The 20,398-nt window shown below is 37.6% G+C and overlaps 1 protein-coding gene across 5 annotated transcripts in view; it reads left to right on the top strand.

Moving 5' to 3' along the window:
• csmd2 (CUB and Sushi multiple domains 2) overlaps window positions 1–20,398 on the top strand; it is a 320,658-nt gene that overhangs the window by 268,979 nt on the left and 31,281 nt on the right. For all 5 annotated transcript variants that reach the window (XR_007186350.1, XM_048201499.1, XM_048201498.1 and 2 more), the window contains 6 exons: window positions 1,781–1,958; window positions 2,906–3,051; window positions 3,695–3,775; window positions 5,576–5,689; window positions 14,867–15,055; window positions 19,833–19,979. Coding sequence is in view for 4 of the 5 variants with exons in the window: in XM_048201499.1 (XP_048057456.1) it covers window positions 1,781–1,958; window positions 2,906–3,051; window positions 3,695–3,775; window positions 5,576–5,689; window positions 14,867–15,055; window positions 19,833–19,979 (855 nt within the window). In the remaining variant the exon portion in view is untranslated. The remainder of the gene's footprint in view (window positions 1–1,780; window positions 1,959–2,905; window positions 3,052–3,694; window positions 3,776–5,575; window positions 5,690–14,866; window positions 15,056–19,832; window positions 19,980–20,398) is intronic.

Here is a 20,398-nt window from a genome sequence, read left to right as displayed (position 1 = left end):
TATGATTATTTTCAATGTTGAAAACAGTTGTGTACTTTTTTTTTCAGGATTCCTTGATGAATAGAAAGTTCAAAAGAACAGCATTTATCTGAAATACAAAGCTTCTGTAGCATTATACACTACCGTTCAAAAGTTTGGGGTCAGTAAGAATTTTTATTTTCATTTTTTTGAAAAGAAATTAAAGAAATGAATACTTTTATTCAGCAAGGATGCATTAAATCAATCAAAAGTGGCAGTAAAGACATTTATAATGTTACAAAAGATTAGATTTCAGATAAACACTGTTCTTTTGAACTTTCTATTCATCAAATAATCCTGAAAAAAAAATATTGTACACAAATATTTTGTACAATTGTACACATTAAATGTTTCTTGAGCAGCAGATCAGCATATTAGAATGATTTCTGACCGATCATGTGACACTGAAGACTGGAGTAATGATGCTGAAAATTCAGCTTTGCCATCACAGGAATAAATTACTTTGTGAAATATGTTCAAATAGAAAACAGTTATTTTAAATTGTAATAATATTTCACAATATTACTGTTTTTACTGTATTTTTAATTAAATAAATGTAGCCTTGGTGAGCAGACGAAACTTCTTTTAAAAACATTAAAAATCTTAGTGGTTCCAAACTTTTGGACTGTACTGTGTGTGTATATATATATATATATATATATATATATATATATATATATATATATATATATATATATATATATATATATATATATATATATATATATATATATATAAATATTATATACCTAATTAAAATACTTCACAACCCTACTGCCCTAGCTGTCACCTACACATGCTGCCACCAATAGTTCATGCCCAGGGTGTCATGTACATAGATTTCCTCTCCCAGGCATTAAAAAGCTGATCGATTTTCTCTTCCACTGTCCCACCTGTCCATATCAGCCAACTTGGCCTGTCCTCCATCTATGGCTCCCTCCTCTTTTTCAGTTCACCACATTCCTACATTCCTCCCATCCCCATTCACCACTCAACTTTTTTGCCCAATCGATAGCGTCACCATGCATTTCTGCTTGATAGCGTGGCATGTTTTTTTTTTTTTTTTTAATGAATGCTGTGATCGATACTTCATTTAGCAAGTAAGGTGGCGAGAGAGAACACAGCACTGGGGATTAACATAGGCACCCCTCTCAGCATTCCATCGGAGACGAGAGGAAATGAAGAAGGAGGAAAGAGAGCAGAAAGAATTGTAGAAGGATAGAGAGGGCGGGAACGAGTGGGGAGGGATGTGGGGACGGAGAGACCTTGACGGTGCAAGAAACCACTGAGAGTACAGTCAGAGTGAGAGTGTATTATGACTATCCTTATGTGTGCGTACAAGTCGTAGGCCTATCTTTATTTCACTAGCCGAATCGCATTGATTATTTCCCCTCCGACTCGGGGGCAGCAGCAGCATGGGATCAGCAGGAGAAGGAAGGGGATTTGATTTCATATGTCTGGGGCTCATTTGAATCATTGGAAACATGGACACGTCTATATAAATGCAAAGCACTGCCTGCAAGAGGGATTTCTAAGATGTAGTTGGACAAGGAAAGTGAACTACTGAGTGGTGTTTTAGAACCCAGCGGGGATTTTCAGCCATGTTGCCCTGCCCCTCTCTTGGTTTCTGCGTTCTCCATCATCTGCCAACGCTGCTTTCTGTGATGGTGTTTCTTTAATTGTTGGGTTCTACAAAAAACTGTTTTAGGTCAAGTTTATTGGGGAGTTTTTACAATTGTACATTTTCATTTTTGCCTTCTAGTGCCCTGTGGAGGTAACATTACATCAGACAATGGCACTATCTTCTCCCCCGGTTACCCAGAGGACTACCCCACTTCTGCGGACTGCAGCTGGCTGATTACTGTGGCACCAGGCTTGGGAATTCGTCTTAATTTCACCCTCTTGCAAGTCCATGGTCCCCAAGATTTCATCACAATCTGGTGAGTTGTCAAACTTCCTGTAGCGATTATACTTCTACAACTTTCTTTTCTGGGAGCGAATATATTTATAGCACACGCAGACTGGTGGCTAATTAATGAGCCTCTTTATTGAGTCACTTGAGGCCTGTATGTACAGGTAGGACTTTGAACCTTTCAACAGGGTTCCCCTTAAAACATGTTAGGGCACAAGTTGCAATTTAATCACACACCTTCTCTAAATTCATTGAATCTTCATTGAATCTCTGCAATTTTCTGTTTGGATTAATTGAAGCATTGATCTTACTGTACCTATGGTTCCCTACTTTTTCTTGAGGCATTATCTACTCTCTTACATGCAGGATTCATCCACTTCAACTCAAACTAAAGGTACAGTATAACCAGAAGAGTCAAGAAAAGCTCCGTCAAGACAGCTTGGCCTCACTTCAGTGAGCCAGCACTCCCTTTAGCCAACCAGATGCTTTTCTGAATGCACAAGACAGGACATAATCTGTAGCGCAAGCTCAGATGGCCACAAACAGATGGTTTTGAAGCTGAATGGTCATGGTTAAAACTAGGATTAGGTTGGTGCCAAGTTGTTCCCTCCCCACTAGAGGATTGTAAAGATGGGGGTAACCCCCCTAGGTGATGTCTTTGTAGATGGTGGCTTCGGTTTCACAATGCCTTGACACAGAGGCTGAGTCTGAACTGAGCGTGAAGGAACTGTAGGGACTGTGAGAGGAGTCTCTGAAATCAGAGAGGTAATCAGTATGGCTAGAATTGTCCCTCAATTCAGTAAAGTAATCAATATTCAGAGAAACGTTTCTCAAATCAGCCGGGTGATCTATATGGGTGGGATCTGACTTACTTTGAAATGTCAGGCAGCAAGGCATGTGGTGTTCCCCTGTCCCATGCAGTATGCAAGGTTAGAGGGTTTTGTACATTAAACTTTAATGATATGTCTTCAACAGGGACGGACCTCAGGAAACGGCTCGTAAACTTGGAGTGTTTACCGAGGGAGAGCTCAACAACCCACCAAGCAGCACTTCTAATCAAGTTCTGATACGTTTCCGAAGCAATTCTGAGAAAGGTGGACTGTTCAAGATCAACTACCAAGGTAACTGGTCCAAGAGAAAGCTATCGCTAGCATTCCCAAACATCTCAATAGCAGTTGCCTGATTGCATCAGGACCCCGTGGAAGGATGTGATTAAATAAATTATTGCAGCGTTGTGGACGAAACCAGCTTTTTCGAGTTCCAGTCTAGGCTGAGGTCAGAGCAGGTTGAGTTGCTGAAACCAGAAAAGGAGCTAAGACTATACCTGAAGAGGGCCTTAATGATTAAGAAGGCACATTTCGGCACAGACCACAAAATGTATCTGCAGTGCTGTGGTACTCAAGACCACACATGGTCTCGAGTCCCAGTGGCAGTCAAATGTTTGAAAATTTGAAAATATGGTCTTCGATTCAAGAAGGATTTGAGACCAAAGCCCAGACTCGAGTTTTGCAACACTGCATGGTTGCTTAGGACTGCATACAGGTTTTTCAATCCAATGGAGCTGGAAATTGACAACACTGATTAGCTGATTAGCATCATAAAAGCCATGTCATACTTAAAAAGCACTCCAAATAAGACCCTGAACACATGAAATTATCTCTTTTTTATGTCATGTAGAACTGTTCTTTATCTTCACAATGAATACCTGAATGCAATATGATATGTCTGAACCTGTTCTCTTTATCCCTCTGTCTCTCTTTCTAGCCTATAGACTTCAGTTTTGTTTGCCACCTCCCATCATTCCTAATGCAGAAATACTGATGGCCAGTAAAGAATTTAAGATAGGTGAGTTTGAATTGATTTTACTTCATTTACAATCTGATTTGTATGCCTACTTGTGTGCGTTAGTGTTGGTGGACTCGGCCTGGCCCAGTATAAGTGGAACATTTTGAGCAGAGACGCAGGCTGCCAGTTCATTTTCAGGCTTGAGCGCCTCTCATTAATAATGTTCCCAGAATAGCAGAGCCAGCCACACACACACACCTCCCCCCACCACCGCTAACACCCCTCGAGAACTCACTTTGAGGAGAGAAAACCGCTCAGATGCCAGGGCTACCAGTCCCATAGGGCCGTGCTGATATGCTGACTCATTGCCAGAATTCAAAACAGAGGCTGATGTTGTATTGTGCTTGGTGCTAGAACATAGGTTGAGTTTACATTTTGTGCAAACACAAAATGGTGGGGAGGCCAGACAGAAGCGATTTTATATATGAAGCATACACATTTTGCCATGCTTTCCTATAGCAGATTAATTGAGAACATTTGACAGGAAATTATGTACTGTGTACTTGAAAGTTGATTTTTGTGCACAGAATAAGGACAATCACTGATTGTCATTAAAGTTTAAGAAGCAGAGCGTAAAGTGTAGACTCAAGTCAACTGAGATGTTTGTTTATTATAATATTAGTGATCATAGCATGTTGTTATAATTACACCATTTTACCTGCAGCAGCAGGAGCAGCGGCAATAATAATAATAAACAACCCTTAATTTATTTTATTTTATTTTTTTCCCACATAAACTACGATTGAACAATTTTGGCTGTGGCATCTCTGATAGGTTCTTTTATTTTTTTTCAAGATTGTATTCAAGCTATTTTAACTTCTTTTTTTCCCTAAAAAATCTTTTGATTCGTTTATTAAAACTGTTGGTTTCACCTCCGAGTGCCCACAGAAAACACTTATAAATAATAAAGCAATCATAACTTCATTGGTTCTCTAATGATGAGTCACCAGCCTCTGTCGCCTCTGAAATCCATTGTAAAATCAATGCACTGCTTTTCTGGCATGGACAAAAAAATGCATTCATTTATATTAATTGTTCTAAATGGGTTGTTACGGGTCGGTGCAGGGTTGTTTGATCTCTCTGGAATGGAACGTGTTTGTAGAGCCTCCGTCGGGGTTAAAACATTCATGGTCTTTGGCACGAACCTGCACTGAATCACGCTTTTGATCACTGATTATCCACCACATCCAATTAATTCTCCTAATTCAGTGATTTAACTAAGGCCGTTGTGTTTGGATGGCCATGAACGCATGTTCTCACAGCCACAAACACATTCCTAAATATGTATTTCAAAACATGTAAAGCCTTTTTTTTTTTTCTTTGCAAGCCTGTGTTTATTATTTCAAGTTAAATGCTACATTATAAAACCACTAGGTGTTTTTGTTCCTCTTAGCTGAGTCACAGGGTGCCTGAATGTTTGTGTGGCAACAGGGAGATTTGTTACAGAGATCTGAACGGCCCTCAGGTAGCAGCCGATGGGTGTTATGAATGTAAACCATGCAGTGTGGCGCTTCCTTAATTACACTGCAATGCAGCGCCGGCACATCGAGTCTCCCTTTGACTCGCTCCTTCTCCCTTTATTCTTTTATCGTCACTGTCAGCCATTAAGCGAGACAGTGAGGGGACATGGCCTTCATCGAGTTATGAGTGAGGCAGCGGCAGGAACAGCCAGATGCTGCTCCTGTTGTTCCGAGCTTCTCAGAAATCCTATGTTCTCCGTAAAGTGACGTGCATTTGAAAGACATTTGATAAAGCAATGATGAATATCCATTTATCTGTTCGCTCCCTCTCTTTCCACAGGTGATATAGTGCGTTACAGATGTTTGCCAGGATATCACCTAAATGGGAACAGCATTCAAACCTGTCGCCTGGGGACTCATCTTGAGTTTGAAGGACCACCACCTTCATGTGATAGTAAGCTATTTCAGACACCAGCATATGCAGACACCAGTATGGTCCTTTTCTCTAGCCTAACCACTAAGTCTCTTAGTCAGCCAGATTGACAATAAAGACCAATCTGTTTGAGTTTTGCCATGACTATGCTGGTCAATATGCTAAATCACCACCTAACAAGCCTAAACCAAACCAGACTTGCCAGCATGAAATTTCATCCTTTCTTTCTTCTGTGGAAGACCAAATAAGATATCTTGAAAGTTGTTTTTTTGTTTAGACAAATGGCAGTCAATGGGATCCAATTGGACATCATTGGACCAGATTAACTTTCATTGTATGGACAAAAAAAAAAAAGAAATAAAGAAAAGAAAAGAGCTTTCAAAAGCTTCCCAAAAGAAGAAAGAAAGTCAATAATGTCAATAAAGTAAATGCTGACAGAATTTTCATTTTTGTATGAGCTATCCATTTAAACAGATTATGTGAAACAATTACACCATGGTACTTCTGAGTAAATACCTGCATCTTCTTCACTAACCATAAGCATTTTAAAAGACAATTCATTCTTAGTAACTTCCTCCCTCTGCGTTTTACAAAAGACCAGTCATTTGGTTTATATACTGTACTATAAAATCCACCCCCACTGTGTTGCAATGCATGATGGTCTATTGATCATGATGGTTGGATCTGTGCTATACGAAGCTTCATTATTGCTATTGGCTTAGAGGTGGGATGAAATACCTCAGAGCCTGTCAAGCAAACCCCATGAGTATGCTAAACGCTCATCTACCTTTCCTCCAGCTGCTTTTATGTGATTTGATATGGCATTTCCCATAAACTCCCTCAGTTCCTCCTCATTATGTTTGTCTCTATATGCTCAGCGTAGGAGAATTATCTCTCTGAGCTCTCTGCATAGTCTTCACTGTGTACAGTAGGTCTGACTAAAAAGCCTCTGTTGAATGCCCCAATACGTATCCGTGAAGTCCAAAACTCTGAGGCCACTAGTCAAAATGCTTCTTTCCACTAGTGAAAATTTTTAATATCGTTTTTGTCATTAAAAAATTAGGCTATATAGTCAACACGACTTTTATATTATTTTTTTAAAAAAAATGTTTCAGAATCTTTCAACATCTTCAATATCAAAACATACTTAAGCTGTCCCTGTGTTTGACCTTGTTTACAATGTAAGTGAAAAGCAATTGGGCTGTTTGTTAACTGGAAGCAATTTGTGGGCTGCATTGCAGCTGTTTGGCAGAAAGTGATTAAGTCCTGTTGAAAAAAGGCTGAAAAACTGAAGCAAATAATAGACAGGAAGCGTTATAGTTTTCAGCGTAAGCCTATGTCAGAGGCTGGGGTTTGGGACAGTGCGAAGAAGAAGGACATATAATTTGATTATTTTTTTTTTTTTACCAGTATAGCAGGCCCAAACATGGTCCTCCTCAACCTTCATGGTGGAGTGCTTTCAGTGAACCTGTGTAATTCATCGTAACATTAATTAGGTGTCGCAGTTAATTGCTTCGGCTATATGAAAAGCCCCTTATACTGAGGGCCAACAAAGCCAGCTGACACCCGCTCCATTTGGTCAGGGTACTGCCTCTGGCTGTCAGTCACATTAAGTATGCCTGCCTCGTCAAACTCAAGAGAGAGAAAGAGACAGGAAAGACATAGGGGCTGGTGGAATGAGAAACAGAAGGATAGAGGAGGAGGAGAAGGAAGGTGATCTTATACTTTGTAATGAGATCATTTGTGGAGAGAGACAGGTCTATTTTCAGAGTCAATCAAAAAAAATAAAAAGTGACCAACTATATAAATGTACATAGTTAGGTTAAAGGTATAGTTCACCCAAACATGGAAATTCTGTCATAATTTACTCACCCTCATGTTGTTCCAAACCTGTAAGACTTTTGTTCATCTTCGAAACACAATTGAAGATATTTTAAATAAAATCTGAGCAATTTCTCCACCTCCATTGACAGCTATGCAACTACCACTTTCATGCTTCAAAAGGTTCATAAAGAGATCATAAAACGAATCCATATGAATTGAGTGGTTGAGTCAAAATTTTCTGAAGAGACATGATCGTTTTATATAATGAACAAATTGAATTTAGGCTTTTATTCACAAATAAACATTGATTTATATGTATTCCAAAGATTAAGGAAAATCTTACTGGTTTGGAACAACACAAGGGTGAGTAATTGATGACATAATTTTCATTTTTGGGTGAACTAACCCTTTAACAAAAAAAAACAAAAACATTTGCATAACTTATTGTTGAACACTGAAAAATGCATTATATTTACAATGTGAATTTTTTTTTTTTTTTAATTAACTAATTTGTTTATTAATTTTTAACATAAAAAAGCTCCAGTAACAAAAATAAAAATGCGATTTTTGAGAAACACCTTGGGAAAGGTGTCAAATCTGCAACACAACTGAAAATGTAACAAAGCATCGTAAATCCTACTTCATCTTCAGTGGTAAACTTTTTTTTTTCTTTGCTCATATTGAAAATGGTATGCATTTTTTTTTCCTGAAAGACATCAAAATTGTATTATTAATGCATAAGTATTGTTATGCTTTATGCTTTTATTATGGCCATATTCCACTGTGGTACAGAACTGCCATGTGGCAAGGTTCATATTTTCTGTAAAACTGTGTCAGACAAGGTTGTTCTGTAAACAACAGCATCTAATTATCTAATCAAAGATGCAGCAAAAAATTCATGATGTATGATAAATATACCAAAATAAAATGCACTTTGCAGTCTTGGAGAGGAAATCAAATGTCATGTGGCTTAAAAACAGCATATTTTTCGTGTTCTTTGAAGTCTGCCCTTTTAATTCCAACAATGCAATTTGCTCTATAAAGTGAAGGGAAATTATATGTTGCCATGTGGCTAAACTGTACCAAAACAGGGTAAAAACCAGGAAAAAAAATACCTATGGGAGTTTTTAACCCTCCTTGGTCTCTCCTGTTGTTGACATCAAAGGCTGGCATCCAATTAAACTGTATGGTATTTTGATTAAAATTCATATTCATCTGGTAGAATAGCCAACATGGACATGCTCTCATCTTCAAATAAAAAAAAAAAAAGCATTAAGGATAGAGAAACCAGCCTATGTTAAATACAATTTCACTTGAAATAGGAATAAATATAGTTTGTGCGTAATGTAATTTTTGTGGTAATTATTGGTTTAATGAAATAAATATTGATCATTTCAATTTTTGATTATTAGGACAGTTTTGTTTACAGTTATCCTGAAGAACGAGTAAAAGAGTGAGCAAGCATACAGAGCGAAAAACTGAGGGATTGAAAGAGTAGAGAGGAAGGACAGTGATGGGTAGAGGGAACGCAAAGCTCATTGAGATGCAGAGGATATCCAGGCTGCAGGTGCACCCAGCTATTAAATCACAGCTTCTCCCCGTCACTCTCTCTCTCACTCTTCTCTCTCTCTCTCTCTCTCTCTCTGTCTCTGTCTGTACCTGACATCTGATCTGTCACATCCTCTTGTTGAATACATACCATGTCTTTCTTTCCATCAAATACCTCCCCTTACTTCTTTTAGCTTTCCTTTGATATGAGAATCATATCTTCTGCAGACATAATCAGACATACACATGACGATGATGGCCTTATGCCTTATGTCTCTTTAAAAGAAACCCTGTGCTTGACATTTAGACAAGGGCATGATGTGTAAGATGCGTATGTATATGTATATTTTTTTTTATAAAATGATTCTCTAAATAAGAAACAAAAACTGCCAGTGGGTGGCGGTGAATGTCTAAATGAGTAAGTCATTAAGTCATTCATTTGATTCGTTCAAATGACTGATTCTTTCAGGAATTAAGTAAATGGCTCTCTTTATGAATGGGCCATTGAATCATTGGTTCACCCGATTGATTCTCTCAAATCGTGGATTCGTTCAGTAATGAAACTGCACTGTGTTGCTCGGAGATGCACAGCAGTTCTGCTCTGGCTTTATAGGTAATATTTTCATTGTCAATATTGAGCAAAAGCAGACAATATTCATCATCAATCAACTGTATAAAATGTAAGATGAACTACATAGGTCTGCGTTAATCATTTTAACTCGTTATTTTTTTTCCCCATAGGAAATTAATTCAATTACCATGTTAAATCGACAGCACTATACATAGATGTTGCTATATGGCTTCCCTTTTCTCTCAGTGTTTCCTCTCACTCTTGTTTTTGTGTCACTCATATTCACAGAGAAAATAGATTGTGAATGTTGAGAGTGCATCACATGGCATTATGCAAATTAAGGGTAGAAGAATTTCACACGTAATGTGACTTCCTTTCTTTAAGCATATACAGACTCTTTTGACTTTCTCCACATTCAAATGTTCAATGTTTATACTTAAATATACTGTTATATATAAATAAAGTATGCTTTTTATCAGCGACACACGGCATGTCATGCGCACATCCGTGTTGATTTTTTTTATTCCGACCTTCCGTCACCATGGCGACCAAAGCATTTTTCTCTTGATGGCATTTATGTGCTCTTTTCATTTATTTTCCTATGACTAATATTATTAAATAATTTACAAATTCTTTGCAGTACTCTTATTCAACTCTTTTCTCTTATTCAAAATTCTGTGAATTTTATATAAAATATTAATCTGTTCATATATTATGTATATCATATGTATTATATATGTCACTGCATGAATGTGAAAACACACGTCAACACACATTATGTGGTACAGTACATGCACACATTGCCACACTAATTAAGTAAAATGGCTTTAGAACTGCCTTTTATCTTCTGCATTATAACAAACGGCGCAAGTACCTCAACATCTCTTGCTCATTTTGAAATCCTGCTCTTCCTCATTATTAGACAGCCAGTGCTATTGTAATACATGTTTGAATGTGTGCGTTTTCAGCTTCAGACGGTTCAAAACATTACTCGTTCAAGTCGATCAATTACGTGAAAGCTGTATGCGGCGAACAAAGCGCAAGCCTGGATGGCCTGCGTTGACAATTTGCACGTGACATTTATCCTTTTTCTTGACATCTCGAAATGAATGCCGTACGTTACCATCTCTTGAATGTATATTCTTCTGGGGGCCATATTTGCAATTCATTGTCACGAAGGGTGACATTTTAAGTTGAAAATCCCTTTTTAGATGCCAGCCTGTCTCATACAGTAGATAATCTTCAGCTGCCATTGTTAAAGGAGCAGTTTTGACATGCCTTCTCCTCTTCTGTCAGAATCTGCCACCAAAACTGTTGTTTACATTCAGCCTTTGACAGTCCATTTCAAAGTGGATTAGGGGATAAGGGCGACCTGAGCGAGTTCATTTCCGTTTGCCGCCATAGTGAAAGGCCTGGGATGATGAGGATTTTGTCTGAGATTCTGTCTAGAGGGTCATGCTCTTTCCCATTTTGCTGGGGCAGAATGTAATTAGGGGTGGTATGATGGTAGAAATGTGTCAACCGGTTGACATTCTGCTATAGCATTTATACCACGACATATCTGGGGTATTTCAGTTTAGTCTGCTTTTAACCAAAGTGTTAGATTTTGGATGCTGTTCTTTTGAACTTTCTACTCCTCAAATAATCCTGGAAAAATAGCACTGTTTCCACAAAAATATTAAGCAGCACAACTGTGTTCAACATTGAAAATAGTAAGAAATGTTTCCTGAGCAGCAAATCAGCATATTAGAATGATTTGTGAAGGATCATGTGACACTGAAGACTAGAGTAATAGCTGCTAAAAATTACATTTTAAAAAATAGTTTTTAAATAGAAAACTTTTAAACAGTAGTTTTTTATTGAGTACATTTACATGCACATTATGCTTAATAAGCTGACAATGCATGTGGTCATGTAAGTGCATTTACCCGCTTTCCTTTATCAGAGTAAAGTCATAAATGGCTTAAGCATAAACTAGTCGACACAGTTAGATTTTTGCCTCTTACCCCAATTAACCTGCGTTCTGTCGGCTTATTGAAGTGCGCATGTTTGAAATGTGTCAAGAAAACGTTCTTACCCCGGATCCAGACAGATCAAGCGTTTCGCGTTAAGTGAGGAGAAATTATATCGCAAACTGACTCTTTCTTGACACAAAAAAAAATATAAAAATGTGTTATCTCTTGCAAAAGTGGTACAGTCAAAATGCTGCATCTGTAACTGCATGAGAGGAGAATATATGAGTCCATAAGTTTCCAGCTGACATGTTAGAATTGTACTCTTTGCTTTGTAATGCTTTATTTAACATCACAATGACATAACAAATGGAATACTCATTGTCAGATACACGAATGATTAAGTTTTGATGCCACTACTGGGAAGTAACCTGATTTATGAATAAGGTCTTGTAAACGTGGTTTGCTTGCATTGCTGGGTTATTGGTTTGCATGTAAACCAGGACAACTGGTTAATTCAATAAGCTGATATTTGTGAGTTATCAGCATATTGGTGTGCATGTAAACATGCTCATTAACTTTTCTGTCATGAATAAGGTTACCTTTTGGTCTAAAATAAAATAAAAAAAATAAAAAAAAAGTTTCAATTATTTATTACTAATAATTATAATACTGACATAAAGGTATTCATATTTAGTTTTTATTATAAACATTTAGTATTTAAAGTCACTTTAAATTCATCAATGCATTTTAGTACATGAAACATTAAAGGATTAGTTCACTTTAGAATTTAAATTTCCTGATAATTTACTCACCCCCATGTCAACCAAAATGTGTGAACTTGATGTGTGTCTTTCTTTCTTCAGTCGAAAAGTAATTCTGTTTTTTGAGGAAAACATTCCAGGATTTTTCTCCAAATAGTGGACTTCAGTGGCTACCAATGGGTTGAAGGTTCAATGCAGCTTCAGGATTCTCTACACGATCCCAGCCGAGTCTTATCTAGCAAAAAGATGAGATGGAGTTTTTCACCCTACCGTGGTACTTCCGCCTACGTCACGCGTGACCTTTCCAGCGTAATTATGTAATGTGTGGTGCATCGCAGAGCTTTTGTAGTTAAAAGGTTTTTTGGTTTTTTTTGAAAATGACAGATCGTTTCGCTAGATAAGACCCTTATTCCTCGTCTGGGATTGTGTAGAGCCCTCTGAAGCTGCATTTAAACTGCAATTTGGACCTTCAACCCATTGGTAGCCATTGAAGTCCACTATATGGAGAGAATGTTTTGGAATATTTTCCTCAAAAACCATAATTTCTTTTCGACTGAAGAAAGAAAGACAAACATCTTGGATGACCTGGGGGGTGAGTAATTTATCAGGAAATTGAAATTCTGAAGTGAACTAATCCTTTAAACTGTTTCAATTTCCGAAGAATATATACAGATCTCGGCAGCACAGCAGTCCTCAGCACAGATGCCAAGAGTTCCTTTTATGTTTTGCAATATAAACTGATTTAAACATGAATACACTGACAATGTAAATATCAAGAATATAGCAAAGGCCTGTAACTGTTATGATACATTAAATGTGCTCGCAAAATACTCGTCATATCTATCAGTTCGCTGCTTTACAATACATCTCTGTTTGTGTTATAGGTTAACAGCCAGCTTTCAAAGCACTGTATGTGGAGGCAAATAAAGATCCGTAACACCCACACTCACACTTTGAAGAATGTAATTTGCGAGCGCGAGCGCCAGGATGCACAGATGTAGGTTATTGGGGGTGTATTTTTTACCTGAGCGCATTATGCTTTATGCAGTGATGATAGGCTCAAGCGGGCATCGATATGAATCCATGATAATGTTTGTCCTCCAGTGAAACCACATTCACATTTTATATCACCCCAGAGCTGTGTAGCCGGTCCCAGAGCTTCTATATTTTACCCTCGTAAAGGAAACGTGTCAAACGGCAAGCAGCAACCCCATCGTTCCTGCGTATCCGCCGAGCTCAGGCTCAGTCTCGACCAGAAACCACAAGTGTGATTTATATCGTATCAATTCTCAAAGCAACTTTTTATAATTTAATCATTGTCACCGGAGCAATTCACTGGGCTATGAACCTGTATGCAATTCTAAGAATAACTTATCTCAGGTTTGACACGTAAAGCCGGACAGTGCATAGCAAGCATGAAATTATTGCTTTGATTAACGTCCGTCCTAATCAGCGCACAGACCCGTGGGCTTAAATGTTAGTCAATTAAGGTGCTAAACGACTGACTAAAAGGCCAATTAAAGAGGCTGAATATAGAAACAAAACTGTTTACTGTGGGTCATGTTATTTACTGGGTTTTAGCACGCCGCATCTGTCGATATTCTGATAAGCGGAGGTGAGCGGTGGGGTTAGAAGATCTCCACAATTCTTCCCTTGTAATAATCTCATGCAGATATCAACTCGATCATGAAGTATTCGCACCAGCGGAGCTCTGAAACAGCAGTGTGTTTATTTAGCAAGACATGTAATAGAAAATCCATATTTCGTATCCGAAACGTAAGTGTCATAAATATTTGATAATAACAATCTCTTCCTGGCTGATGCGTACGCGGCTTCTCGTCATGTGGAAGAAATGAGACAAAATAATAAAACTGTGTCAGAGATGAGGGTTTATCCTTTTATGTTGTGATTTGTATTTGGATGCTTGCTTTGTATTCTGACAGCTACGGAGAGAATAAGAGACAGGCTTCCGAGATTTGAGGGAAGCGGCCAAGACGGGCCACTGCATAAAGCCTGATCATTCAAGGTAAAAGTGTGGGGAAATGTCACAGCGGGCCTCTGAGGAATATCAATGACTGAGAGATGAAACTGCAGACTGAGGCATGAGAGCCAGGCTGTACAACCGTGTGAACAGCAGTGATCAATCCTCTCAGTGTCACAACAGACTGGCCCAGGGTGCTTTGAGTTATCATTGACTTGCGTTCGGTTGCTTTACCATAGGCATGCACAAAGTGGGGACTGGATATTGGGCTTGAATTGTTGGGTGATCAATAGGCTACGCAATTCTTGTTGCATCTGAAGTTCAAGTGTCATGTTAAATGGAGTTATAGATCTGTAATTCTGTGTTTTTGATCAAGGTTCCTTTCATGTATTCCTTGAGTATAATGGTTTCTGAACGTTGCTTTGATGGTTAAGGGTTGGAAGAGATACTAGCGTTCTGCATCACAGCTACGGCTGATATATGCATGTGGAAAATCAAAGGAAATCTGTTTGTAATAATGTATGGAGCTGAACTAGCTCTTGTCTGTTTTCCTCACAGTCACCTGTCCCATGAACGAGGTGCTGACAGCCTCCACAGGGATAATCCTGAGTCAGTCACCGGGCAGCAGCCTGCCGCACTTTGAGTCCTGCTCCTGGGTGGTGAAGGTGGATTCAGGTTACAACATCACTTTCACCGTTGAACACTTTCAGACCAGCAGACAGTTTGATGAGCTGGAGATCTTTGATGGTAAGTGGATTTTGCATAGTTTTTCTCTAAGATCTTTTCCTTTGATTCAACTGATGATAATCATAATAGCATGAACAGTAGAACAGTATTTGTAAGAAATAGAAATGGTTCTGAATGTCTTTTGAATTAATTATGAATGTCTTTTCTGTCACTTTTGATCAGTGCAATGTATCCTTGCTTGAAAGTATGAATTTATGAAAATCTTACTGACCCCAAACATTTGAAAAGTATTTCTTATATATAAAATTAATATTTATTATTATTTATAAAAATATACTTATTATTATTGGTTGATATTGTTGTTGTTGTTTAAATAAATTATAAGTACTTAATAATCATAATAAGTACTTAACTCTTTCCCCACCACTGACAAAATTTTCCGGCTTTCTGTGTTTTCACTGTTATACGATAGGGGGCACTATTACACATCTTCTGAAATCTACCGAATCTCAGTATCAAAACACAGACAAATAAGAAGCAGAAACGAGTGATAAAAGCATTGCTTATGCACATTGTAGTATTAAAAAAAAAAAAAACTTTTTTTTTTTCAGATTTGTGTTCAAAATGTTGCTTTTTTAATGAAGCTTACCTACATTTAGGTGTTGATAAAGAAAGAATGCATGAAGTTAGTGTAAAAAGCAGAGGCTCTGTTCTTTCTTTTGATATATTGCATGTTTAGATATTCATACAAAATATTCCGAAGGCCATTAAATTTTTGTGAAAATTATCAAAAAACGCTGGCAGTGTCTGGAAACTTTTTTTTTTTTTAACCTGTCAGGGATAGAGTTAATAATAGTAAGTACTTAATAAAAATGTATTTATTGCTGTCATTGTGATAAGGTTTGATGATGATTGAATCAAGGAACAAACATCATAAAACAAGTTCAGACATGTTTTTTGCTCACAAAAAGCTGTTTTTCTCCTCCTTCCAATGCAATTACTGATACACACCTCACAGGCAACCTTGCTGTGTTGAGCAAGATAGACAGTTGAAGAGAGGCCAAAAGGGATGACCTTTGCTTTTACACAGTGAAAACCTTTTGTAAAAGGCAAAGGAAATTGCTTTAGCCAACAGGGGGTCTGTCTAGGGCCAGTCTTAGGTCAGCTGCTTTGCTAGGGTGAAAGTGATCCCATTTAGACTGAGATTACGAAGTGGATTAGAGGTCAGAAGGGTCGTCTCACACACATTGAGGCTCATCACATTTTAGGCGTCATTAAAGTCGCCCACAATCATAGCTGAGTCATGCAACTTTCCAAAGAAAGAATGATGTGAATAGGCCTCCTTCTCTTTCCTTGTTTCGAAACTTTGCTACGTGAATAAAAAGAAATGGTAATTACAATATCTATCTATCTATTATGCATCTTTACTGAAAACTTTTCTTTCAAAAAAAAAAAAAAAAGAAAAAATTCTTAACTGACTCCAAACTTTTAAATGTAGTATATATTGTCAGTGTTGGGGAAGCTACTCTGAAACTGTAGTTTGACAAGCTACAAGCTACTCATAAAGTAGTTAAACTACAGTCAAGCTACCCTTTTGAAAAAGTAGTTAGCTACACTACAAGTTACTATCAAAAAGTAGCTAGCTGCATTGAAACTACTTTGATTTTTTTTTTTTTTAAATGACATAGCTTATTACAAATAACTGGATAGCTGTTAATGAAGAATGTTTAAGTAAGATGTTTGGGGTTTAAAACAAAGCAATGCACTACAATTATGATTTAAATACGTACTGTTTTATTTTGTAAACTATATCAAAAGATACAATACTCAAATGTAGCCTATATCTCAAACTGACTCTCTTTGCACGCTTTATAAATAATACATTCAGAATTTTAATATAAGTTTTGTTTATCATGCTATGAGAGGACTGACGACCAATTGCACTCTGCAGTTTCAAAAGTGATATCTACAAATAAATGCAGGATTCACACTAAAAATTGCTACCATAACCAAAACACGGGACAAAAATATGTAATAATAAGAATAATAATAAGAAATGTAAATGCAGACTAGAAAAATATTAGAATTTTTGTGTCTATATTTTTAAAATTCTATTCCAATTATTTGTAAAATGACTTAAAATCCTAAATGTCTCACTATACACTGCTATTCTTATTATGGTGGAGCCATTGTTAACACATTACATCTGCACTTTACTATAGCACCCTCACTTATTTCAGAAGCACCCTCAATGATTTGATTCTGGAACCGGACCTGCAGTTAAACCGAACCGGAACTTAAATTGGATACACAGAAAAATGCAGGTTAAACTCACAGCACATGCAGTGATGAAGCTTTGAGACGCGAATCATGTGCTTCTCGCGTGAACATTCTTATACCCGAGCAACCGATTTTATTAGATCAGCCTTTGCCGTGTGATAAGCGCACTAAACTATATCGCGATTTTGTTTTCAGTTCAAATGATGGATGCTTTGTCCTTTACATAATCATCAGGCGATCTCTTCTCGATGAACTGCTGATGAACTGATAAAGCCGCAAGATGCGTTATATAACAATAGATGGCGGTAATGCACGATTTTAGTTTGTGATCTGAAGACGCTGTGCTACTTTATGAATGAATTAGGCTCGTCAGAACGCAAAACGGAAAGTAGCTTGTAGCTTTTGGTCGCGCTACACCGCTACTTGCTGGAAAATGTAGTTAACTACTGGAAAAGCTACACTGTTTTAAAAGTAGCTGAACTACATACAAGCTACTGAAAAATGTAGTTAAACTAGTAGCGCCGCTACATGTAGTTAACTACTCCCCAACACTGTATATTGTCTTTGGTATTTCTTGTTTGAGTGTTTTCTGACAGTTTGATTTGTTTTATTATCTTGCAGAATAGATAATAAAATTTTTAATTCCACCCAAAACCATTATTTATTTATATAGTACCTCAAGTTATCATTAAATCTAAGCTTAATTAAAAAGAGCGAAAACTTATATGACAGCTGGGTCTCACAGAATGGCATTGTGCTGTACGCCTTTTTCTGAGGCTGACAAAGCGACTGTGCTGGTGTGTGTTTGCATGTCATCTGTGAGCAGTGTGAGCCACTCCTGAGGGGAGCTGGCATGCTCAATGCTGATTACGGTTTCAACTCCCATTGCGCTACGAAGCAGACTTTGCTTTTCACAACATGCCATAGCCAGCCAGATCACACCGAATCCCTTTACCTCCCTGCAGCTTGGCCCAGACACTAACATGACGTCTGGAATAGCCTTTAACACACACACACACACACCCTTCTGGACTGAATCAGAGTTCAGCTGATCTGAAAGTACCACCAGTAAAGTTTATGTACAGAGCCCTGTCAGTCAACATTAGCCGTGAGAGGTGGAAAGGCTATGTTGTGACAGAAACACACCAGTTGTATCACTGCTGGTGGTAAACATGTCAATTTGAAGTTTGTAAGATATGTGGCTACTTATAGTGACAGAAAGAGTTGCCACGATCAGTTGCCCATAAAATTGCGAAGCTTAATGGCTCTTATTTACTAAGATTCCAAGTAATGGACAATAATTTTCTTGTGCAACCTAAAAAAATATGTCAGAGACAATGACCATAAAATGCATGGGAGATGTTTCTTAAAAGGGGTCCTATTATGCTTTTTTACATTTTCAATTTTGTTTGATGTGTAATGTTGCTGTTTGAGCAGAAAAAAGTTTGTCACAATACGTCACAATATCCCTTATTTAAATAATTGCCATCCAAGGCATATGCAAAAAATAAATAAATAAATAAATAAGTTTAAGTAAGGATAAGTTGTGTTAATAGTATGTTGAAACTCAGGGTTTCAGGCTAGAATCAGCCCTTACCATAACCTTGAGTTTCAACAATCACAACAAACTGATCCACCCGACCAATCAGAGAACATTGCTCCTTTCGGAAGGAGGGGTGTCATAGAGATCAGACCTAAACAGAGTGTTACAGACAGACTGGGAAGAGAGGTGCTGCAGCAATGTAAAATATGTCAAAAATTATTCAAGCATGAAAACCTATTCTAGTATACCCAAAAACGAATTGCATTTCAGTGCGTTTTCATACCTGGCTCATTTGGAGCTTTTGTTTTGGAACCTGGTGCGTTTTCTCTCTTAGTTTGGTTCCAAAGTACTTGGATCCAAAATAATCGGTCCAATATCGCCTGAACGAGGTGGTCTCGGCCCAATTGCAAACAAACTCTGGAGTGGTTTGCTTGTGGAGAGAAAGCAATCTGATCCAATGAACCAGGCTGTATCACAATATATGCTGGGTAATTATGTACGTTGCATAAAAAGCAGCAGTGTTTTTTTTTGCTAATGCCACTCAAAATGAATCGTGGGTTAACCTGGTGCAAAGACAAATTGAAATGCCTTGTTGAAATTTGGTCAGACGAACATATTTCAGAACAAATGTCCAGAAGTAAATAAAGATGCAGACGAAGCCTTGATTCTTGCTAAAAATTATAATATAATGACAGCTACAAAGAAAGCCACAATCCAGAGCTTTTGTCTATCCATCCTGACTGATGACTGCTGTTAGCCGAATTCTGGAACATAAACAGGTGCACACTGACCAATGAGAGGAGAGTTTACTCGCAATTGACTCGTATTAACTGATTTTGGTCCATTTATAAACGTTGCCTTGTGAAAGCAAACTGAACCAAGAAGAAATCACAACATTATAAAAATTTGAATCCTTGTTTCGGAACAAACCAAACGATCTACAGGTTTGGTCTGAGATGTAATGGTTTTGGACCAGATGTACATCATAACCTTATGCTTTGCTTTATCCTCCAGGTCCATCAAGACAGAGTCCACTGCTCATTTCTCTGAGTGGGAACTATTCATCTCCACTCAGTATTACTAGCTCTGCTAACAAGGTTTACCTTCACTGGTCCTTCGATCACACCTCCAGCCACAAGGGCTTTCGAATTCGCTACTCAGGTGAGCATTTAAACATGTCATCTAAATATATCATCAAAACACAAATTGTATTTGGAATTCACCAAGCCAGAGTTTACATAAATCTATTTGTTTGTCAAGTGGTTCATTTATTACATTTTTATTTTTGCATTAATAGATTCATAGCTTTGTAATTTCTTTGGTGGTACTTTAGTCCTTCATAGTGCTCGGTTTATTTTTCACAAGCTATGAATTTGAACAATACAGTGAAATAATACTATTGCTTCTTCACTATCTGCATACATAAACAAACATACAGCGTAACTAGTATAGTTTGATTAATGAACAAACGACTCTTATGAGCTGATTCTTTTAATGAATTATTCTCATGAACAAACTCATCGGTTTGGCTTCCAAATGACAATCTAACAAATAAAATAGGACTTCCTGACTGCCTGAAT

Source organism: Megalobrama amblycephala, linkage group LG9, assembly GCF_018812025.1.
Source record: "Megalobrama amblycephala isolate DHTTF-2021 linkage group LG9, ASM1881202v1, whole genome shotgun sequence".
NCBI lineage: Eukaryota > Metazoa > Chordata > Actinopteri > Cypriniformes > Xenocyprididae > Megalobrama > Megalobrama amblycephala.
This window is presented reverse-complemented; position numbering and strand designations above follow the sequence as displayed.